The sequence below is a fragment of the Crocodylus porosus genome, unplaced genomic scaffold (genome assembly GCF_001723895.1).
Source record: "Crocodylus porosus isolate Cpor-Errol unplaced genomic scaffold, CroPor_comp1, whole genome shotgun sequence".
Classification (NCBI taxonomy): domain Eukaryota; kingdom Metazoa; phylum Chordata; order Crocodylia; family Crocodylidae; genus Crocodylus; species Crocodylus porosus.
This window is the reverse complement of record NW_017728943.1, coordinates 83,487,667-83,511,896: the sequence shown is the minus strand read 5'-3', so window position 1 is coordinate 83,511,896 and position 24,230 is coordinate 83,487,667. Positions and strand designations below refer to the sequence as shown.

At 46.7% G+C, this 24,230-nt stretch overlaps 1 protein-coding gene across 1 annotated transcript in view; it reads left to right on the top strand.

The window, feature by feature from the left end:
* The first annotated feature begins 5,953 nt into the window (after positions 1-5,953).
* TTC27 (tetratricopeptide repeat domain 27) overlaps positions 5,954-24,230 on the top strand; it is a 215,503-nt gene continuing 197,226 nt past the window's right edge. The window contains exons 1-3 of the mRNA XM_019549711.1: positions 5,954-6,045; positions 10,993-11,173; positions 19,066-19,195. Of these exons, the coding sequence (XP_019405256.1) occupies positions 5,955-6,045; positions 10,993-11,173; positions 19,066-19,195 (402 nt within the window). The 5' untranslated portion in view covers position 5,954. The remainder of the gene's footprint in view (positions 6,046-10,992; positions 11,174-19,065; positions 19,196-24,230) is intronic.

Below are 24,230 nucleotides of genomic sequence, written 5' to 3'. Positions count from 1 at the left end.
CTCTGCACAACCCCCCCCGACCCTGCCTTCACTCTTCCAGCCCCCCCGGCTGCCCTGGCTGTCCCACCTCCAGCCCTTTAAGACAAAAAAACATGAGAAACCCCCCCGGGACTTACCAGCTCCTGCAGTGGCCTTAGGGTTTCAGGGGCCTTGTGGTAGAGCCCCCTGCGGGGTAGCAGGGATTGCCCCCACCTGGCAGGAACTGGTGAATTCAGGGGTATTTCTCTATTTTTTTTCTGTTAAGGGGCTGGAGCTGGGCCAGACAGGGCAGCCACGGGCAGAGAACTGGGACAGTGGGGAGGGGGTGAGGCGTCTCATGCAAAGCCCCCCATGTAGTGTTGGGTAGTGAGGGGCAGCAGGGATTGCCCCCTGCTCAGCAGCACCCGGTGAGAGCAGGGTTTTTTTCTCAAAGTGCCAGGAGCTGGGGTGGGTGGGGCAGCCACTGCCAGGCTGGGAGAGTGGGCAGGGGATGGGCTTGTGTGATTCAGAGATTTGGCAGCAGCCAAATCTCTGAATCAAATTTGGCTGAATCAATTCAGGACAGTGATTCAAATCAATGTCTCCTGAATCGGCCAAGTCCAAAGTGAATACTAGCTGCTTTGCACAGTCCTATTGGAAAGCATTCTCCTGCCAATAAGTTTGCGGGGGGGAGGAGCAGGGGACGGGAGGGGGCATGGCTGGGGCAAATTGAGACCCCCACAGTGAGGGAGGGAATGGAGCAGGGGCAGGCGTTGCCCAGCCAGGGCAGTGAGTGCAACACCGGGAGCGGGATGGAGTGGCCACCCCAAAATTCCCTGTAGCCTCTCCATAGCCACCCCCCCCAGTGCTGGTGCCTGCCACACCCCCACCTGCCTCAAATCCAATCCCAGCCTAGCCCTGCCCCCTGGGAGAGGCTGGAGCAGCCCCTGGCCCTGAGTCCACAGTAAACAGCCTGCCCTCACCCTCTGCACACACTGGGGGAGGGGAGGGCGGGGGGGCACATAACTCCTCCCTGCCTCCCCCAGGGGTGCACACAGTGTCAGGGAGCTGCCCCCACTGCCCAGCCCTCTGCACTTCCCGGACAAGCCACCTGTGGCTCTGTCCCATTCCCAGGGTTGCATTCACTGCCCTGGCTGGGCAGTGCCTTCCCCTGCCCCTGCCCCTGCCCCTGCTCCTGTTCCTCCCTCTACCCCACTCCCTCCCTCGCTGTGGGGCCTCAATCTGCACTCTCTGCCACTTCCGTCCCCCACAAACTGACCTGCTGGGTGGAGGGGGGAGGCACGCATGCACTTAGCCCTCTATCAACTGTCAGAGGCTCCACAATCAACCAGTCGATTGGTGACTACTGGCCTAGAGGAAGGGGTCAAGGGGCATGTGGCCCAGGATGAAGATGGCAGATGCTGGGCCATCTGAGAAGGAGGGCTCAAGAAAAGAGGTCCGAGAAAGAGAGTCCATGCCAAGGGGCATGAAGATGAGGTTGAGCCAGGGCTAGGTAGGTTACCAGTAAGGTCACTGGTAGTTTACCAGTAAGGTCAACACCCCAGAAGAGTGGATGATATCAAAGTGGGGAGCCCAGAGAGGGCCCAGGAGCAAGGCCAGGAAGGTCAGAGACCGATCCTGGGTAAGACCTGAAACTGCACCCTGCTGGGGCTGGTTAGCATAGTGGGGTTGCCTATGGCAGGGCAGCTTCCATGAAATGCCATGCATGGGCCACTCCAGGGAAAGGTGAGTATGGGATGCTGGAAAGCCTCACCTCTCACTGCCTTGTGGGTTATGCTATGGAAGGAGAAGGCTAGGGGAGCACACACTGACAGAAAAGCACTGGACCAGGGAAGATGAGGGCCTGGGAATAGAGTGCAAGATTGGATGGGTCTGAGGGCCTGGAGAGATCCAAAAAGGATCCAGGACAAGAGACCAAAGGGGCTACCAGAGAGGCTGGGAGAGGGGCCAAGGAGCCTGGTAGCCCAGGAAGTGGTTGTGTGGGTTGTAAGGGCCCAGAGAGGGGCTGGAGGAGATACTCAGGGGTCTGACAACCCGAGAGGGGCTGAGGGGGAAACTGAATGTCTTGCAGCGCAGAAAGGGGGTGTGTGGAGAGACCAAGAGGTCTGAGGGCCAGAGTGGAGCTGAGAGAGGCAGAGGTGTTGGAAGACCCAGAGAGGGGCTGCAGAAGCCACTGGTAGAACATCTGTGAGGATGCCCTGTGAAGCATGGTGTAGGGGAGGTACAGAGCCATACAACTGGCCCATACGGCCTTGACCACAAAGAAAAAGAAAATCAAAGAACCAGTAAAAATACTACAATGAAGAATATTTACAAATTATTACCATTCAGAATTCATTACCTCTGGGAACTAGAAGCAGAAATATTGCAAAAGGAAATTTTATTTCAACTAACTAAAATATATATCAACAAACAATGTAAGTCTATTTTTGTCCCTTTTAACCAAAGTCTTAGTCATTGCTTGGCAGTGTCTTCATGAACATTGATTTGGGCATTTATTTTTTATTTTAATCTGTCAGATAGGCTAATTTTAAGAATTGATCATTTTGATTTTGGAAAATAAAATCTATTTAAAGTAAATTCTGATCTGTAATTTGTTGAGGCAGGGCATTTTATTAGCTGCCTCAAAACAGTGCATTTTTCCTCAAAACAATGAAGAAACAAACTTAACCTCTGACTACCACTTAAAAAAATTTATAGGGGAACAATGGGAAAAAATATGCAGACAGGCTTGTCCAGGGACAAGAGGAATAAAAACAAACAAACAAAAAATCTACACACTACATGCATCCTTCTTTATACAAAAATGTAAGTCAATTTAAAGTTGGGGTAAAGCTCAGATGCAACATAAAATGGACAATTAAGTGTGTTATTGAATGTCCCATTTTGATGGTTATTGAATGCCCCATTTCACTGAAACATGATTTCTGGCATACAAAGACAGCTGTCAAACATGAGCCTTCAGGAAACAGAGACAATATACTTAGGTTCTACTAAAACAAACACAGAGAGAGAGCATATTATCATGATTATTCCAAACAGGTTTAGTAATTACTAGTAAATTTTAAACTGCAACCATTTTACAGTTTTACAGAAACAGAACATGGAAACTGATGGTTTTGGTAGGTGATTCTACAACCTTTTCCTACCAGACTTAAACCCATTCTAGCTTCAGAAACTTTTTGCCAGTTGATGGCTGTTCAGTGTCTATATAAAATGAATGATAGCTGTAGCTAAGAAAATAACTGTAAAAGCAATTTAGTAGGGCTTAACGTAAAGTTTGTCCAGTATGTTTGAAAATGTATCACGCTGAACAATATAAGAAGCGCCGTTGCTGCGTGAAACCCATGAACGCTCAGGGAGACGGGGCTGTCCTTGCATGGAACCTAGGGAGCGCCCACGTTAACTGCCTGTGAGCAGTTAACATGAAGCCTGAACACTCTGGTACCTGCCTCTCTCTCTGCTGTGTGAGAGGTGTGGGGGGAGAGGTGCTAGAGAAGTGTACATTTTTCTTCCACATTTTTACTTATGTGGACTTGCCACTGGAAAAGAAAAGAAAAATAATCCATGGAATAATTTCACTTTGACATCATAATGGCATATATTGGTATTCTTTTGATATTGATTTGATATTGATACACTTGTAATATCTGTGCATACTCTTAAAGTGTATTCATTTCAAAACAAATTCAAGAATTACAGAACTCTCTGGCTTTTCTTGTTATGTGGCAGAATGTTCCCAAGATATATGGACAAGCTTGATGCATCTTGAAATTGTAATTTCTTTGTTTAAAATATGTGGATGGAACTCCAGGAAAGAAGCAACATTTCAAAAAGGTTCCAACTGTCTCAGGGCCGTCAAACACAGTGGGCACGTTTACATGAGATGTTTACTGCAGAGCTGCCTAATTAGCTCTTCAGTAAATGTCTCCCTGTCTACAAGTGTGCTCCTATTAGGGCACAAACCTGACAGACTCCGCAGCAGGCTAGTAGTTGTAAATATAGCCATGAGAGCTGGGAGGTGAGGGCTCAAAAGGAGGTAGGGCTTGCAGGATGGTATAACTTAGGGGTGGGCAACTATTTTGCCTGGAGGGCCACTTAACGGGTTTTGATAAGCTGTTGAGGGCCACAAGGGTAGCCCTGCCCCTTGACCGGTGTCCCACTCCCTGGTCGCTATCTTGGAACCAGAAGTCCTGCCCCAACCCCTGACTTTTGCCACTGGAAGTCCTTCCCCTTGCCCCTAGAAATACTCCTTTGGTGGGAGGGAGAGGGTATTAGTGAATGGAAGGTGTATTAGTGAAAATGTCTAGTACTAATAATAGTCCAATTTTGCCAGTAAGAAAAGCAGATGGAAAAACTTGGAGACTGACAATTGATTATAGGGCCTTGAATAAGGTAACGCTTATGAGAGCCCCCATCACTGCTAAATTTCCAGAAGTGCATCAGTAGTAGGTGGGGCTAGGTATTTTTCGGTGCTGGACCTTTCAAATGCTTTTTTTTTTTTTTGCTATTCCCTCCATCCAGTTTCATGGTATAAATTTGCTCTTACCTTTAAGGAACAGCAGTATACCTTCACCAGAGTACCACAAGGATTCCACAATGCGCCAAGTATTTGTTACAGTCATGTGACAAAAATGTGGGAAAAGTTGGATGCAACAGAACAGCATCAGGTATTCTCCTCTGTGAATGATGTCCTAATGACTGGCACATCAGAAGCAGATTGCAGGGAGTGAACAGGTACAGTGCTAAAAATCATGGAGTAGACAGGATTCAAGGTAAACCTTCAAGAGGGCGGGGGGTTTTGCTATCCTGGAACTGGAAAAAAATCATATACTAAAAATGAAACGTCTACTATATTTTAATTTTATTTCAAAAAATATTTTTGTCCTGATTTGTGTGTGTTTGCATAGTGTACATAGGGGCAGTTGGGGTGAGGTGTCTGCTTAGCAACCAGGGCTACTGCCCCAATAGGTGCTGGTGCATCCTGTATGGAGGCGATGGCTTTCTGACATGCAGCTGCAGGCCCTGGGCCAGAGATAATTGTCTTTTAGGTTTTGGAGGGCCCCCGCAGGCTGGATGTCATCACCAGGTGGGCCGGATCCAGCCTGCAGGCCATATTTTGCCAGCCTGGGGTATAAACCCAGAGTGGGGGAGACTTGACTTGGTAGCAGTTGCTTGAATTTGTGGTGGTTAAGATACCAGAGGACTGGGTTGTAGCTACCTGCAAAGAGTGGTACGGCGGTACCTTGCAAAGAGCCTTGTAGGGGTTAGGGACCACGTGGGGGCTACATGGCATGAGGACGGCATAGCCTGTGTCAGGGACCCAGAAGCATCCCTGATGTAGGCCCAGGAGTGGCACGCAAGCAGCCTTGCCGAGCCCAGGGGGCCAAGAAACAAGGGAGCAGCCTTGCCTGGGTCCAGCACCCTGGGGTGTGGAGGAGCCCAAAAAGTACACGAGACTGTGGCCAGCAGGCGAGGAGTGTAAGGGGGGGAGACCAGGGCGAGGGGGTGAAAGAACCAAGGTCCAGGACAGTGGGTTAAGACTGAGTGACTTAGGCATTGTATGTGCTGCAGCAACTGCCTCAAAAATTATCCTAGGTTTTGAGAAATCAGGGCTGGCAGACAGAGGCAATCTCTTTTCCTAGCCCAACAAAATTTTAGCCAATAAATAAAGAAATAAATCTTTAATTGCAAGCTTTCGGGCGCAAACAAATCCACGGCTCTCGACACGTTTACTGTTATCGACTGCATCCAGCAGCCTGACCGCTCACCAGGCAGGGCCTGCCTCTGCCCCGCCCCGCATGCAGCTCCCTCCCTGCAGCGCGGGCAAGTCTGCGCCTGCGCCTGCGCCTGCGCCTGCCACCCTTCCATCCCAGCATGCCGTGGGTGGGTGGGTGTCATGGCGGCGCCCTGAGGCGGGTGGCTGCACGTGTGTTGTGAGGGCGGCAGCGGCGCTGCTTCAGCCCCGAGGCAGGATGGAGCTGGCGCTGGAGCGGGCGCTGCTGCGGGGGTTCCCGAGCCCGGTGGAGGCTCGGGGCTGGCAGCAGGGGGAAGCCGCGGCAGGAGGTGAGAGGGGCCCGGGGCTCGGGGCAGCTGCTCGCCGGCGCCTGTCGGTGCCTGTGGGGGGCCGGCGCTCCCTGAGCCCGCTTCAAGCCGCCTAGCTTTGTGGGGGGTGGAGCCCGTGCTACTGGTGCTGCAGGTGTTGGGGCTTGCGGGCTGCCCGGACTGAAGCGGTAGGTTGGCCCCCGGCAGCCCGGAGATTCCTGGGCACACCCGTGCTGATGCCTCTGGTTGAAGCTAGCTGAGGGCGGTGGCTTTGATTTTGGGCTTCGACTTGAGCCCGAAATCAGGCAGGAGGGAGTGCTCTGTCTGCGGGAGGAACGGGGACAAAACGCTGATCTCTGGAGAGGTGCTTTGCTCTGCTGCTGTACCCTGAAATCAGGCATTGGTCAGAGCAAGGTGGCCCCTTCCACACCGAGGGAGGACTTGTGGCAGCATCTGGTGAAGTAAACTCTTGCGGAAGGGAGCTGATGCCTCTCTGAACTTGTCAGTGTGCACAGTGCCCTTGTCCTGGTTTCTGCCATATCTTGTGTTTGGGTGTTGCGCTGTGCTGTGTGTGTTTCCTGAGACGGGTTCTTATTGGGAAGACATGGGTTCTTATTCTGAAGTTTTGAGAGAGCCGCTAGTGTCTCATTTTTATTTTAGCTGAAGCTTAGAGGGATTTTAGATCTAATCTCTTCTTCTGCTAGTGTACCTTGAGCACATAAGCTCCCAAGGACTGTGGTCATGTTCCCACTTGCTGAAATGTTTAGGATTCATAGACTGTAAAAAGACCTTTCGAGGTGGTGCCAGCAGAGGCAGGCAATTAGTTGGGCTGGAAGGCCACTTAATGACTTCTGGTGAGCTGTTGTGCAGAGAGGGCAGTTGATCATATCTGGCCCTGGGGCTGTCTTCCCTGCACCCAATGCAAGGGTCGTTGGACGGAGTGGCTAGGTGGATGGAGTCTCCAGAGAGACCAGCGTGGGACCACTGCTGGCAGGGCCCGCTTGGCCCAGCAGATGGGATGCGGCTGTGGGTGGCCTGGGAGCAGCAGCCAGGGCTGGAGTGGTGGGGAGAGTGCAGGTCTGGGGCCTGAGGCAGAGCTGTGATCTGCTCCCCGCACGTCCCTGTGACAGGCGGCAGTTCTGTGGGCAGGAACGTGGGGAGTGGATCGTGGCTCTGCCCTGGGGAGTGCTTCAGCTCTGTGCAGCCACTGTCCCACAGTCTCAGCCCGGCCCACTCCTGGATGCCACCCCCTGCTTGCCCACTCTTCTGTCCCATCCACCTGGACGAATGCCCCCTGCCGTGGGGGTTTTGGGCCCATCTCCATGGATTCTGCCTTGCACCTTCTGGCCCCACTGGTGGTGGATGTGGGGCTGATGAGCAGGGGTGCCTGGGCAGCAGGGCTGAGTCACGCAGCTGTGGTGACTGTGGAAACACCAGCTGGAAGGAGCCACTGCCACCATGAGGGTAGCTGGGAAGCTGAGTCTGGCCATTGCACTGCTCCCAACCCACTCCTGCAGATGGTGAATTCACCCTTGTTCAGATGGCCTTACCTGTTTCTTTTAGGTTCCTGTCTGTATTTACCAGTGTAGTATCCGAGCACCATCTAGTAGTGCTTTTAAGCAATGTAATTAACATCTCTCGCATGATTTGTTCTTTCACTTCTGGGTAGTAAGAGCATTAATTATGTAGTGCCATGGTTTGATAGAGCATGTGTTGCTATCTTTCTGTCAGGTACCCCTGTCACTTGTGGCAAAAGGTGGTGAGCTTTCTCGTAGTCCTTAGCTTTTGTGGAAAGTGTTCCCTTGCACCAGGTGAGCTTCATCCTTTTTGTAGAGAGTGCTGTTCTGTCTTCGGGGGTGGGTGGGAGTGGAGTTTCAACTGCTTAGCTATGCCTGCTGTGTCCAGCCTGCTGAAGACCTTACATTTGACTTAGCATTGTTTAGAATGAAATAGAGGTTTGATGTTCTTGCGGTTGTCTGTGTTGTTGAAGAGAGTGCATTAGCATTCTGTATTAGTTACATTGTTGTAAGGGGCAATGGCTTCATGCCCAGTTATTACTTCCCATCTGGACTACAGTTACAAGGTAAATTGGGCACTTCTGAAAATCCTGTTCTGAATGCAAACTTCCTGTTCATGTCATAAAGTTTAGAGGTGCACCGATATATCGGTCACATATTGGATCAGCACTGATAAAAGGAACTTAATATTATTGGCAATCGGCTTTTTTTGGCCAGTGTGGCTGATCTCACTGATAAATGCTGTGTGCATGCCCACAGCCACAGCATGCACACAGCCAGAAATGCAGCCCAGCAGCTTGGAGAGCAGCCTTCTACTGATAAGTTGGGGCAGGGCAGGGCAGGGAAGGGGAGTGGTGGGGGCAGATCAAGGCCCCCACGGTGAGGGAGCAAGTAGGGCAGGGGCAGGGGCAGGTACAGCCCAGGCAATGCGGTGAATGCAACCCCAGGAGTGGGACAGAGCTGAGGTCAGGCTGTCATGTGCCAGACACATTCTCAACCAACCAGAGATGTCAGAAAGTTCTACGAGGGGATACTGCTGTGTAAGGCCTTTGTCTCAGCTCTGCTACCTGAGCTAGCTTGGATATGTCTACATACTTTGTAGTTACACCTTTGATGAAGGGTAAGTATCTTCTTGAGTTTGCTCAGGAGCAGAAAGTTTAGTTCTGGTCTGTTGTCAGCCAGAACAGATGTATCCAGCGTGACCTGCTTCAGTATTGGTTGCAATATTGCATGTTGTAGGAGGAAGGGAAGACACTTCTTGAATGAGGCACTGGCTAATTTGGCATGAGTGGCATCAGTTACTCTTGATGCTTAATAAGTTAGAAGGGCAGATGTATAGGTCCTGGACAAGATTCTTAGTATTTCTTGATACGTGAATATGCTTTGCTTCCTTTGTGCCTGCATTTCTGAAGATGAGTCAGGCTGTTTGAGAAACCTTTCTACATGTGCAGTCTGTTATAACTTTATTGGGGATGTATCGATTAAAGATTTTGTTGGCTGATTACTGATGGCCAATTATCAGCCATTACTGATCCGAAAGTCAATTTACAGGAATGCAGCCCAGCAGTTTGGAGAGCAGCCTCCTGCCAGTAAGTCTGTGGAGGGGAAGGAGCAAGGAGAAGGGAAGAGGTGTGGGGGGGGCAGATTGAGGCCTCCATAGTGAGAGAGGGAGTGGGGCAGGGGCAGGCACTGCCCAGCCAGGGCAATGAATGCAACCCCGGGAGTGGGACGGAGCTGTGGGTGGATCATCAGGTGGGGTGGGGGAGTGGCTTCCTGCCACTGCACACACCCTGGTGGGAGGCATTGGGGGCATGTGCCCCCCTGGATTTATGTGTGGGGCAAGGGTGGGCTGCCTGCTGTGGGCTCAGGGCCAGGAGCTGTGTCAGCCTATTCCCGGCAGGGGGTTTTTGCCGGGGCTGTGCCGAAAGAGACTGGCACAGCCCCTGGCCTTGAGCTTGCAGCGGGCAGCCTGCCCTCGCTATGCACACAAACCTGGGCCTCCCCCAGGGGTGTGCACGGTGGCAGGGAGATGCCCCCCTCCCCACCCCCAGCGCTCCCCAGATGAGCTACCTGCAGCTCTGTCCCACTCCTGGGGTTGCATTCACCGCATTGCCTGGGCTGTACCTGCCCCTGCCCCTGCCCCTGCCCTACTTGCTCCCTCACTGTGGGGGCCTTGATCTGCCCCCACCACTCCCCTTCCCTGCCCTGCCCTGCCCCAACGTACCAGTAGAAGGCTGCTCTCCAAGCTGCTGGGCTGCATTTCTGGCTGTGTGCATGCTGTGGCTGTGGGCATGCACACAGCATTTATCAGTGAGATCAGCCACACTGGCCAAAAAAAGCCGATTGCCAATAATATTAAGTTTCCTTTTATCAGTGCTGATCCAATATGTGACTGATATATCGGTGCACCTCTAAACTTTATGACATGAACAGGAAGTTTGCATTCAGAACAGGATTTTCAGAAGTGCCCTATTTACCTTGTCTCTTGGAAGGGAACATGTTTCTTGTGGATGTTTTTAGCAGCTTCCTGGAAGGTCTCTGAGATTTGTGCTGCGCTGACTGGAGACTCATTCTTTGAACTTCTGTAGTTGTTGAATTCCATCTTTTCCCTTGTCAAAAAGGCATCTTGTGTTTTCTGAATAGATCTTTTAGCCTGTGAAGTGGTGTTGTAATACAGTGCAACACAAAATGGTATCTTGGTGTTTTATCGATGCATTTAAGATACTTTTGGTTCAAAATTAAATTTTTGGTTATGTGACTTAAAACTTCCTACATAATTTTAACGTGTACTTAAAAAACACATAAGACTTCCAGGTCTGTCCCGCTAAACTTTGTTTTCCTTAATGATGTTATAAAAATACGACCGTCTTATGTGTTAACTATATAATTTAACTCCATATAGCAGTTATATTTTCAGTGTGAAAAGTTGGCATCAGTTCTGTAATATTAGTCTTGAACTACACAATGAGAGACTGTTGGTGCTATTTTAAAAAAAAAATTGACTTAAAAGTAAAAACATCCTTCTGGCCAGCTGATGAACTGTTTTTTCCAAAACATGGAAAACATTTTCACTCATAGATGACGTGTATCTTCTGGGGCTGGGTGGGGGCACAGTGACTACCCGCAGGTGGTGACACAGGCATCGGCGGCGAGGGTGGGTTGGGCAAGGACTGTCTGCAGGTGGCTGCAGCGGTGTTGGGTGGAGAGCGGGCCCTGTGGCCGGGCACTGAGCTTGGAAGTCCCAGCGGCACTTCTTGGGGTGGGCACCAGTGCTCCCCCTGCCCATCGCCTAAGCTGAGCGCTCGCTCTCAGGAGGTGCATGTGCGCCTCCATGCCCTCCCTTTGCTTAGCCTATGTTTTCACTTGAATAGCACTTGTGACAACTTAAAGTTACGTGAGAGAAAGATGTAAAACTATATCACTGTTCGTTTGTTTGTCTTTTATATTTCAGAAAGTGGATGCTTATTGCAGTCCTTTTTGGAAGGGAATTATGAGGCCATTCTATTAAGTGAAGTGATCCAGGATGTTCTCAGTGCACCCACAGTGAGAGAGGAGAAGATTGACAGCTGCTTGGAGAAGGCAATTTTAGCATACCTGGACTCTTCCAGTGAAGATATTGATAATGTGGAAAGGTGGAAATGGTTGACTTTATTATGTATAAGACTAATAGAAGCTACTTAGAGCTAATAGACATCATTTAATCTTTTTTAGTATTTGATGTGGAAGATGAACAATTTTTGTTCCAAGAGGAGAAATAGCTAAACCAGGGGTTGTTAATTGGGATACACGTAACCCTGGGGGTTCTTTGAAAGGTCCCAGGGGGTATGTAGGGGTGGGTGGGGATGGAGTGCTGCCATCCCATGCTGCTGCCTCCCAGGAACAGAGCCAGGGTGTGGTGAGACCAGGGCTGCACAGATGCTGTGCTTCTGTTGCTCACCACGCCCTTGCTCCGCGTCTGGCTGGTTGCCTCCTGTCCCTCCCCTGCTTAGCGTCCAGCTGCTTGCCATATCCTCCCCTCCCTACTCGGTACACTTAGTAAAAAGGGGGCTGCTAGGGTGCAACCTTGTTAAAAAGGTTGAAAATCCCTGCTCTAAGTGGATTTCCTAAGATGTATCAGTTGACTTGTTCCTTTTATAGAAAGGTGTGTGCCTCTGAATCTTAGAGGTGATAGTTGCTGGTGAAGCTGCTGGCATAAAGAGGCTAATCAGCTGCAGATTTATCTTCTCCTTTTTCCACAATTTATTATGTCTTGTAGCTTTGTGAACACTATTGTACTAATAACTGAAGTGCCATAAAGCATTATATAACAAAGCATGATCTACATTTTAGTCCACCTTTTAATGAGAACATTTTATCTTTTGAAAGTTTAAAGTGACTGAGATACCATATTTATTTGCATACCATGTGTACCCCACCTTCCAAAAAAAAATCAGTGATAAAAAATCAGGGTGAATCTTTAATAAGAAAACTGATTTCCTATAACTGTGGTTGAACAGTTTGCTTTTTGACACATCAGGAGGTGACCTCATATCATTACTTTATGTAGGACAGCTGTACTAACTGGTAGTATATCTACACTTGATACTCTATGTTTGCTGAGTCAGTCTTGTAGCATATATGAACATGTGACCACAAATGGAACAAAATGGTTTTATATATATTTTATAGCTTGTTATAAATTACTCATTTTCAATTAAACACATACATTTTTTTCCTTCGCTCAGCTTTCTCAGAACAAGGTGTGCATCTTATTTAGGGGTCTGTGGTATGTAAATAAGTATGGTATTCACAGGGGAATTATTGGCTATGAGTAGTTATTTCCTTCATATGTCTTCATACAAAGCACGCTTACTGCACTTCCACTTTGATGCATTTGGTCTCTTTTCTATCACTAGATGTGAATGTCTGGCTTTAGTATTTATAGTTTATCAAGTAAATTGTGTTGACTAACGATATTGGCATGCTTGGTGTGGATAGTTTTCTAGCGCCCACTACAAGTGGAAAGGATAAAATAATAATTATGTTGGAGGAAGGACAGGAGAAGGACCAAAGCAGAAACTGTAGTAAAGCAATTAAGTCTCACAAAGAAGTGCAGATACTTAAGATTATCTGCCTACATTAAGAGAAGTTTAAGAACAGAAGGTGGTATGGTTAGCATGTCAGCTACATACAGTAACAAAAATTAGCAAGTGATGCTTAAAGAAGATTTGTCTGAGAATGCTATGTACTCTGTCAAAAAGACACGTCCACCAGCATAGTAAAAGGATTTCTTGGAAAGAGATCCTGAGTTATAAGAACACAAATACACTGTGGTGTGCTGTTTAGGTCACCAGTAGAATAATCAGAGATGGGAAAATCTATGGAAGTTGTTTTAATGGATGGCTTTATCTAGGGGTGTACTGATTTAAAGATTTTCTTAGCTGATACCAATAACTGATGATTAACCAACCGTATCGGCCAATGCTGATCCAATAACTGATATTTAGTCACAGTGCAAGGTATTTTAAACTACTGACAGTAGTTTTTATTTAGAGTGCCGCAAAGCAACTCAGAACATCGTATCGGGCATCCCACAGACCGGGAGCTGCCTCCTGCCTGCTCCAGCCCTCAATGAGAGAGGCTGTGACTACCCCATTCCTATTCATGTCGCCCACTCATCCACAGCTCCTACCCACATCCCTGACCCCTGTGCAGCCTGTGCTGCCGTTCCGCGTGGGTGGGGTCAACCTTCGTGCAGACAGCGGTGCTGGGTGTGTTTAGATCCCCAAGTATGCTGTTGCCTCAGTGTCAGTGGGCCCTGTACAACCGAGCTCCCATGGCCTCTTGGGAGAGGCCACTTCTGCAAAGGTGCCTGGTGCCTGGCAGAGCAAAATGTCCCTTCTGCGGTGCTTTACCCTGCCTGTGCAGAGCCCAACATCTCAATGGTAGCCTGGAGCTCAGGCCCCGCTGTGCATGTGGCATTGCTATAGCAGCAGCAGAAGCTGGTAATGGTCACTTTGTTGCTGAGTGTTGTACCCTGTGACCACTCCCTGGCGCCCCCTCCTGCTGCTTGCTGAGACCTGTAGTCTGCCTCAGGTTTGGGTTAGTGGCAGGGCATGGACACTAGGGTGCTCTAGGCACATGCCCATAATTATTAGCGAGAATAACCAAAAAAAACCTGGCAGCCGATAATCGGGACTCATAGTAGAGATGATATCTTTTATTAGACCAACAAGATTTTTGCAAAAAAAAAATTCTTTAATTGCAGGTGTTAGGGCACAAGCACCCTAGATTTTGTGCCTGAAAGCTTGCAATTAAAGAATTTTTTTTGCAAAAATCTTGTTGGTCTAATAAAAGATATCATCTCTACTATGAGTCCTGATTGCCTTTTCCTCTAGACCAATAAGGCTACAACCTGGATACCTGGTAGCTGATAATGTCATTTCTCCTTTTATCAGTGCTGATCTGATGAGCACCGATATATCGATTGGCTTCCTAGCTCTAACTGCTGCTTTGCTTTTGTAATCAAATACTAGCTAAGAATGATAGAGGAGTCTAGTCTGGAGATAGTACTTAGTATTTTGAACAAAGAGGAAAATCTGCTCCATCAAGGTTCAAAATTTATCAGAACTACTATCCTGGGGCCTAACGTTAATCTCTATGCTGAAATGCATCTTTTCTTTACTCACATGTGCTATCCATTAAACAGTTAAGGTTTTTGAATTTTGATTCAGTTTTTTTTAACTATTTGGGATAAAAGTTTCAGCATAATGAAAATGAATATGTATTCCCTACATTAGCGCTGTCCAGCTGCTAAGCCCCAGAGGGCCACACACCCTGGAGGCCTCACAATGTGGCCTCACTGCTTGTGCCACAGGTCGCTGGGCAGCTTGGACACTCCCTTGTGTTGCACTGTGTGCCCACACATACAGCCCCTCCTCCCCACTGCTGCCTTGGACGTGTAGTGGGGGGCCACTACAATGTGCTAGTGTGTATTTGCAACTCCCCTCACCACTCCCTCCCTGCCCTCTTCCCGGCCATAATGTGGGCTTGCTAATACCCGGCCCTCCCCACTGCCACTGTGACACAGTGCATCTATTGAGGGTGTAGCCATAGACTCATCCTCTGCTTCCTTCACTGCTCCCTGCACTGCCCTGTCCCCTGGGCTGGAGATGGGCAATGGCAGCTAGAGCAAGGCGGGAGAGCTCAGGGACGCTGGCTGCTGTTGTAGCCAGAATGATGGGGGCAGCAGTGACTAGGCAGGACCCTTAGGGCCTCAGTTTAATTCTTTGAAAGCTTCCATTTGCGCAGCCTTCTTCTTCATGTTGATTTTAAATTAAATCCTGAAATTCTAATGATCTCCCAGTCATTATATGTTGGTTTCTGTCTCCTCAGGGTAGCTTTGCTGCTGTTGCTGTCCTAGAGCAGCAAAGGTCATGTTTCAACTGTTTTTCCATTTGCACCTGGGTTGTTTTGTGGTACTCCTTATAGCCTTCTCCCCACCTCAAGCTTTTGCTTTTTAGCTTTACCCACTACTTGTCCTGTGAGGAACAGCCTTGGGCATGCCTTCTCCTTTTCTTCAAAAAAAAAAAAAAAAATTCTTTCTCTTTGTCATCTTGTTTTCTTTGGAAAAAAACATTAGTAGCTGAAGCTACTGTGTCTCCTCCTTTCCTCAAAAATTCCTGGCATGAAGAGTACGCTTCCGTCTGGTTAAAAGAATAGCAACACTTGTACTTCTTAGCTTCTTTTCTCTCCTGTCTTTAGGGAAACCAGTTCCCTGGCCCTTCTTGGCCTGATTGCCTGAGCCACATTTCACTTGGTTGGTCAAGTGGTTTTTTTCAGGTCCTGAATTTGATGAAGTTATATACCTAAATCTGGTAAAATGATTCATCAGGAGATCTAGAAAATGTCACATTTGGCTCTGTGCTAGCTTTGGTAAGCTCTGACCAGCAGCAGAGGTACTAGAGCTGTTTGCAGGATTAAGAAGGCAGAAGTACAACAGTTTTAACAACATAATTACAGCGGTTTGCCTTTGGAAGGTTACCTTTGTAAGCATATAAGGTTCAGGAGCATTTCCAACCTGGAAGCTTTGATAAGGGACAGCATTAATTTAAAATAGTTTTCTAATTGTGATCATGTGGATTTTGCAAGCCCTCCTAATTAGGAAATAGACTTTCATGGGTTCTGAGTTAGTGGTGGTTCTTAAGGAGAAAGTTGAGATGTCATTATGAATGTCTCAGTGAAGGGATCAGCTTGTGTAGCCTGAAAAAGCAATATGCCATGACACTTCGCTAAGTGAGCATAGCAAGGTAAATGGCAGAATAAATGTTAATGTTTAGCACTAGGTATGGGAGTGTGGGGGGAAAGGCCGTTGGATTTGAACTTGGGAAATTTGTGTTCTATTTTCTCTCTCCTGCAAACTGTCATATGACTTTGAACAAGTTGCTGCACCTCAGTTCTCCTTATCCAGAACTAGTTGATTCTGTAAGCTGTTAAATCGGAAAACATCACTGAGGTTTACAGGCTGGTTTTTTTGCTTTTACAGTTCACTGTAGTTCACATTTTGGATGGCCATGGTTATTAACTTTTCTACTAAAGAGTCCTTGTCTGTGGTCAGAATAGTTGCAGTATTTTAAAATCGGATGCTCTTTGAATAATACTGGTTGTGTATTTCTGAAATACTAATCTGCCAAAAGTCAAATCTACCTTTGTGTGGTTTAGGTAGGGAATTTACAAGAACTTTCAACGTGGGTACCAAAGGACAGCTGTATAATGTGACATGTGATAAGTCTAATAGTTTTGTCCTTTTTTTGAAGTCAGACACAGTATTTCTGTAACTTAATGTATAAAAAGGTGGGTCTTTTTTGGCAGAAGCAGAAAACATTTTTTGGTACTCATTTAAAAAATAAAGTCTTTCATACAAAAATACTTTTACAGGGTGGATCAAGGAGCCTAAGCTTTTGAAATTGTGAGCATTTGGATCTGAGAATCACTACATTCAAGTATATATTGGGTAGAAAGAGTGATGTTTATTCCTCCTTTGACTGTGCTATACATGTATTTAATGTAAATAGAGTTTTCTTATACATTAATTCTAATATTTTTCAAGGTAAATTAGTCCAGAGTGACATGGTGATAAACTTTCTCTGGTAATATCAAGCAAGTGAATATTCTGGTTTTCTCCAACAGTGTAGTTCAGTGACAGTGTTTCTGACCTTGTTAAAAACAATTGCCTATGAATTAAATTTGTTCAGTTAGGCCAGCCAACCATCATTATAATGCAGGGGTGTCCAACCTTTTTGAAGGTGGCCCCAGATCATGAACTTTTTGTTACCCAGTGGGCCGGCAAGCCATAATCAAATGTCCTGGGCCAGAGAGACCCTGCCTGTGTAGCCCTACTGCACCTGCCTGTTACTGTAAGGTTCATGGTAGCTGCTGGTGGGCAGGGGCAGGAGGGACCCATATTCCATCCAGCCAGCTACTGCCCCGGAGAGTGAAGGGAAGAAATAAATAGCTCCACATCTCCATTCCCCAAGCAGTGCAGCCCCATGAGCCAGCGCTGCCTGAGGGGGGCTGGAGCGAGGTGGCCTGCCTGCACCGCGCCTCACCCACTTGCCCGCGTGGCCCCGCTCACCATGGTGCCTGGCGCACGCAGCCCCGGTGGCCTCAGCGCTGCGAGCCTGGAGCGCGGGGTCTGGCAGACACCAGCTCCCGCCGCCTCGCCCCGCAAAGGTCACGCCAGGACCCCTTCTGCTGAGGCCCCCCATGCTGGCTTCTCACCTGCTGCTGGGGACGGGAGGAGCCCGGCTGGGTCTGCACCTGCCAGCAGGGCGGCGGCGGAGCCGTGTGCCGCTCGGGACTGACTGGTGCAGGTAGGGGGAAATGCAGCTGACCCCCTGCCGCTCTGGCTAGGCTCATCCCATCCCGTCCCCGAGTCTTCCCATCCCCAGCAGCATGTGGGAAGCCGACTTTAGCTGAATGCCACTTTTTCTGGCTGTCGCTGACCTGGCTGGGTCCGTCCCATCCAGAGCAGCACATGGCTGAAGCCGGCTTCCCACAAGCTGCTGGGGACGGGAGGAGCCCGGCCGGGTCTGCACCCGCCAGCAGAGGCGGCGGCGGAGCCGTGTGCCGCTCGGGGCGGGACAAGCCCAGCCAGAGCGGCAGGGGCTGTACTGCATTTCCCCCCTGCCCGTGCCTGTCCGTCCCGAGCAGCACACGGCTCCGCCGCCGCCTCTGCTGGCTGGTGTCAACCTGGCCGGCTCATCCTGTCCCCAGCAGCATGTGGGAAGCCGGCTTCAGCCACATGCTACTCTGGATCGTACAGACCCATCTCACAATTTTAAGGTGAGATGCTGTAATACATCTGGAGGAATATAAGGAAAGAACAAGATAGCATTGCCTATTTTTATCAATGCCTTGGTAACAATACACTTGTTGCTGTTTCAGGGTAATGGGGTAATTTTGCAGATGCTCATAGGATGCTGCTTCCAAGTGAAGAGGAGAAAATGAGAAAAAAAACTATGAAGGTGCCCATGTGAAAAATTAACATATAGCTGAAGGCTGGCTTTTATTTGACCAACTGGAGTCAACATTTTGATACTGATTGAGAACTTGATTGCTGAGGGGGGAGTTACCAGGAAAATTAAAGCGAATAGAGTATAGTTGATGTTATAAAGACGGGGATGTGGCAGAGATAAAGGGATCCAGGTACTCCTTTTGGCTTTGAGTTTTGAGATGCTCACAGTTTTGGAGGGATTGAGTCTCTTCCCTTCTGAGACCTGGCACAGTCTGTCTCAACTGTTAAGCCTGGGCCTCTCTCCTCAGCGCTTAAGCACATTCTTTTCCAGACCTCTCTGTTTTTGGGTACTCTGGCTTACTATTTTCCTTTTCACAAACACACGATTGTCAAAATGAACACGCTGCAAAAGAAATTCCGAGCCATACTCCAGTGGCACTTACTGGCAGCCCCCAAGCAACACAGTCCATACAAAACAAAAAGCACCTGTGCATAAATCCTTGTCTGAGTTTCCTTAACATTTGGAAGTGTTTTTGCAGGGTATGAGGTGGAATTTGAGTATAATTTTAAGACATCAGTTCCTCTCTGGCTACACTTGTGTAATTCAGGTCTTCTCTTCTAAGCCCTGAGGTCTTTCTGCAAGACGGGAATTCCCATACTAGATCAGACCGTGGATCGGTCTGATATTCCTGTCTGTCACGGTGGACAACCCCAGATAGATTGGAGGAGAGTATAATAATCCTACAATAGAAAAATAGGTTTATATGCCCACTACATAGGCATCTTGTGTCAGGTACTTTCTTAACCCCTGAAACATGAAACAACATTGTTTTCAAAATATTTGCTGTTACTGTATTAAAATAATTTTGGATAGCCACATATTAAATACTTGCATCTTTTATTTTCCCAGACCTGCTCTGCATTACTTGGTGATATTTGTGTTTCAAAAGGAAATTTTAAGATTGAGAGGGAGATATTTAATTAGTTTGAGACTAAATCAGATGACTTTTTAATTTTTTTTTCTTTCAGACAGAGATTAGTGTTTCTGCTTGGCGTGGGCAGTTTGCAGCTCTTTGTTCAGAGTAATTGGACTGGACCTCCTGTTCAGTTACAGCCTCAGGATTTTTTGCCATCTTCGTTGTTACAGCAGTTCTGCGAGGTATGCTTTCATTTTAAAAAACTGTTTCTGAACAATTATTGTTATTCCTGTTTACAAATAGCACAATTCTCTTGACATGGTATATACCAGTGTACACAAACAAATGCTGGCAGTGGGAATGATAAGAGAGTTTTCTTGTCTATTTGCACATAAATCTCTTCTAAGCACAGACTTGATAGACTATTTTGGGGGGCAAACAATGAACAGAAGTGTTGAAGTCAGAGCAGCTGTAGAGATCTGTGTCTTGTTAAACATCTGAGAAAGAAAAGTGAGCAGCATTCCACAAACGTATTTCTGAAATGTTTCTGTTTTCCCTGTTAAAACATTGTTCACTACCATGTGGGACACCAGGTAGCTCTGCCAATTCATTCTTCACATAGGCAGATTTGTAGTGGGCTACAGAGACTGGTATACATGAGACTTAGGCAGTGGATTCAGAAGTACAAGCACAAACTTTTCCTCTTACCCATGTATAGGACTTTTAGGTGACTTCAGAGCTGCCATCTCGTGTTTTCCCAAGGAAGAGCAAGAGTTCTCTAACCATAGGGATTGTTTTCCACCGAAATTCATAATATTCTGTTCCGACATCATAAGTAGATGAGTAATACAGAACTGGATGTTGTTGATTTTTATAAAGTATTCACAGTAAAAGTGTCTAACCTAATTAAACAGATAAAAGGAACATCTCCAGCAGGGAATCTTTAATTCATTTTGGGCGCATCATAATTTGATTGCAAGGTACTGTTCTCATAGTCATCTTCAGAGAATTCAGATTACAATGAATATGAAGCATTTTTGTGATCTTTTTTTAACTGGATGAAAGAGCAGTTTCTCAAATGTGAAGTGAGATGCATTTTGCTTGCCAGAATTTAAGTTTGAATTCTTTTTTTGCAACAACTTGCATAGCTATTGTGGTTTTTATGTGTACAACTTTTATTTTCTATATGGCAGTTGATGTCATATCAACATTTTTTGCAAGAGTAGTTGTAGCATAGCAGTGTAATAGCAGACTGTTCTTGATATCTCCTGAGTCCTTATCCTAGTGAGTCATTGTACATTTACATAAGTTATTTAACAAATGGGAACAGGGTAGGACTGGCTGCTCTTCTAGTCCTCCTATAGAGTTCTTGCTCTTTGCTATGATTTTTGTCAGTTGTAACTATTAACCAGATTGGGGGGTGTTCCTGTACCTGAGATCCTATACAAGTTCTTCAGCAGTGACTTGGGTCAGCAACCTATGGCCTGTGGTCCAGATCTGGGCCACTAAGCACATTTATCCATCCTTTGAAACTAGGACATCAGTGATGTTTTGGCAGTGGGAGGAATCAGTTGCAGTTCAACAGCTGGAGAAGCAGCAGCAGCTGCTGCCTAGTCACAAGTAGCTGTCCGCCTTCGGACCAAGCTGTGTTAATTGGGCCCACTGTTGCTAAAAGATTGCTGACCCCTGTTCTAGAGTATTGGAATGGAAGCAACATGCAGATACTGGTTTCAGGGGAGAGGCTACAGGGTGTTCATTAGCAATTCCTGCTCCCTGTGGTGTTAATGGGAGGCGGAGCAGAAGGTATTTGCTTTCACTCAGGTGTGCCCTGCTCTCTCCCCCAAAAAACTGACCAGTGTGAGAAGTGAGTGAGTAAAGATTGAGGGGATTGCTAGGCAGTTTCAAGAAGAGGAAGCCAACTGCACATGGCCTCAGATGTTCAAAATACAATATGAAAAATACTTTTGCTCACCAAAGAGTTTGGGGCCCTAGCCTGTCAAGCAGCTCAGCACACAGTCAATGGAGATTGCAGGAAGGCAATCTGTAGTAAGCCTTTGCCTTTCTAGTCAGCCAGAAGGCTCCTACTGACTGTTGCTCTCTTGTATCAGCTTTTTCATTGTAGGTGTTGTAACTTTTTTTCCTTAAGGCATAAACACCTTTTGTTAACTGAAGTTTTTAATGGAAACTGAAACTTAACTGAAATTCCTCTTAGTGGCCCAGTATTATGCTGTCGTCTTGACCACTACATTACCTTAACATTTATTGTTGCATTTGAAATTATACTTACCAAGTTGCTGAGATGTTAAGGAACTACATGTAGATGGCGTTTTTTCTCTGTAGACAACACCATAAATACACAGAAATGATGTTTGGGGAACGCATGTGGTCCACAGATACTGATGAATACAGGAGATATAAAACAAGGCAAATGGCAAGGTTGAATTGGATTTGATGAAAGAAATACTTGCATTGAAAGTGCACTGGAATAAATTTGAATTAAACTTATCTTGAATGAGTGATCTCTGTTTGTGATGAAGCTTCAGCTGTTACCAGTGGTTTTGATTAGGCTTAATTGAAATGTTGGCATTAAGTGGATTGAGTGATTTATCACATTGTACATGTCATTACTGCAAGGTCTATTTCTGCTTAAGCGTTCTCTGCTAATTCTATGTCCATACATGACTAGGTTTGGATGTAGAATTCTATTATGAATAAGATATTAATTTATAAAAAATATAAATGACTGCAGAATGAGAAGTAAAATTTAGTAAGTATAATGAAGATAGAATATTAAGGAATTAAGTGAGAGGTTTTATTTCTTGTTATATGTCATTTAAAAAATTGCATTTCACACAGTGTTCCATCTTCTCCTGGGATTCTAGTTATACTTCAAGGCTGAGATTTAGCCCTGTCATTATGTAGCCTGTACCTGTGAATTTATACATACATTTAAAATTTGGGTGTAGTATCCATCATGTTAAAATAAGGTTGTTTATCAGTTTGGAATGTATTAAAAGTAATCTGATAAAAATGATTAAAAAAATATGACACCGCACTGACTACAGATGACTGACACTGTTTTTATTGTTCCACTACTGAAAAATGTTATTTAGTCTTCATGGCTAGGGACAGAAGTTGCACATAAACTAGCTTAAGTGATCAGAAACTGGTTTAAACCTGTAACAGAACGGAAGCTCAGTGCACATAAAACAGTTTCAAAATGACAAACTGGTTTAAGATCAACCTGGTTGAATGTGATATCAGACTTAACTGATTTAGGTCAAATTGGTTTATGAACCTTGTGTCCCAGACCCCTTCCTGGTTTAAGTTAAATGAGAGTCCCAGCATGCTTTTCAGCCCTGGGCTCTCTGTTCCAGAGAGCAAGGCTGGCGCTGCCCCTCTTCTCCTTAGCTGAAAGAGTGAGGACTGGCTCACTGGCCTCACTGGCCCCCCCAGTGCAAACCCCAGCTGGGGTCTGGGGCGAGGGAGGGGGGTTAAACTCACCTTCCACAGAGTACAGAGCTGCCATGCCCTGCTAAAATGTAGTGCTGGCTGCAACTGTGGACTACAAATCCAAGAGGCATCTGGAAGCAGGAAGAGGAAGTGATGAGGAACTCTGAGAGTCCTACTGCTCTGATTTTGGACTGCAAATCTCAGAGACCTTGGGAGCAGCAGGAAGAGTAAGTGAACACACAGTCCAGGCTGCATTTCTAGTTCTGCAGTTTATAGTTTTTCAGAGGGAGAACTATTCTTGTTTAAGCTTTTATGAATTTGATGCCACTACTTTCCCTCACTGTCCCTCCTTGCCCAGGCAGAGCACAGGCTGGGGCCTGGCTGTGCCCCCTCTGCTCCAGCAGGGAGGGAGGAAAAGTCTTGGAGAGCTGTCTTCCCTTTGTGGCTGGCAGGGATGCTCTAGCACCCTCCAGCTTCTGGCTTGAGTCATTGCAGGCATGTGGCTGCATTTCCTGAACCAAAAGTGAATGTGTATTCTTTTGCTTATCAGTTCAGTCTCTATAGCTTAGACTAACCTGCAAAGACTGAATCAATTCAGCCTTGGGCTTTTTGTCTGTATTTAGATTATGAGTGCATAGGTAGGAGGACTGTAAATAAAATATCAAGGACGTGAAACCTCAGAGAGAGGGAAAATGATAAATGTGTTGAAAATGACAGTTTATCTTGATATTTGTTCCATTTTTCCAGCCTGTGTTATTGCGATAGAAATAAACAAAGAAGGCACAACTTTTTTTCAAACTTATATAGGCCTTGTATAATCTCAGAATTTAAGTCTAGCAAATCAAGGTCACTGAGAGTTCATATAGATAGTACAGTATAAGATGGACTTCACTGATTTAGCAGCCAGCACTAACCAGTATTTCATTACCTTAATTTGTTTTAGAGAGTAGTTTTTTAATTTGATAAAGAAGACTGTCCAATAGTCATTTTAGTCCAACAGTCATATCATCTGTATCAGTCAATCTGTTCAGATACTTGAAAGAAAATGATATTATTCACTGGCTATTGAATGAAAGAATTCACATGAGTATCTTTTCTCTACATTTACAATGGTTATAAAAATAACGTGTTGGCACCATGTAATGGATGATTGCTTGCAGGAAGGTAGTAGCTATACCTAAGAAATAAATCGGCTCCAGAATAAAGCAGAGCAGATTCCAGTGATGTGTTTGTTTTCTAAAAAATCTGCATTGGACTCTAAAAATCAGTTCTTCAAAGTATAACTGTTTATACATTCAGACAGAAGTTTAGCATCATCACAGCATCATCTCCTGACCTCTATAGAGATGCACCGATGCATTAGTCCCATATCGGATCAGCACCTATATATGGAAAATTGACTATATCGGCAATTGTCTTTTTTTGGCTCATGGGGCCAATAATGCCACCGATAAATGTCCCGTGCAGGTGCCCATGTGTAGTGCAGCATGCAGGCAGCTGGGAGCATAGCCTGGCAATGTGGACAGCAGCAGGGTCTGGCTGGTAAATCTGTTGTGAGAGAAGGGGCGGGGGGCTGGAGAGGATGAGGCCCCTGTGATGAGGGAGGGAGTAGGGCTGGGGCAGAGGCAGGTGGTGCACAGCTGGGGTGGGGTGCAGGACAGCCACAAGTGGCTTGTGTGGGGTGACACCTCCCACTGCTGCACATACTCTGGGAGAGCATGGGGTTGTGTGGCCCTGGATTGGTGTGCAAGGTAAGAGTGGGCTGCCTTGTGGGCTGGGGCTGGCTCCAGTGCCAGGTACTTCCTGGGGGGGAGGAGGGGGGTT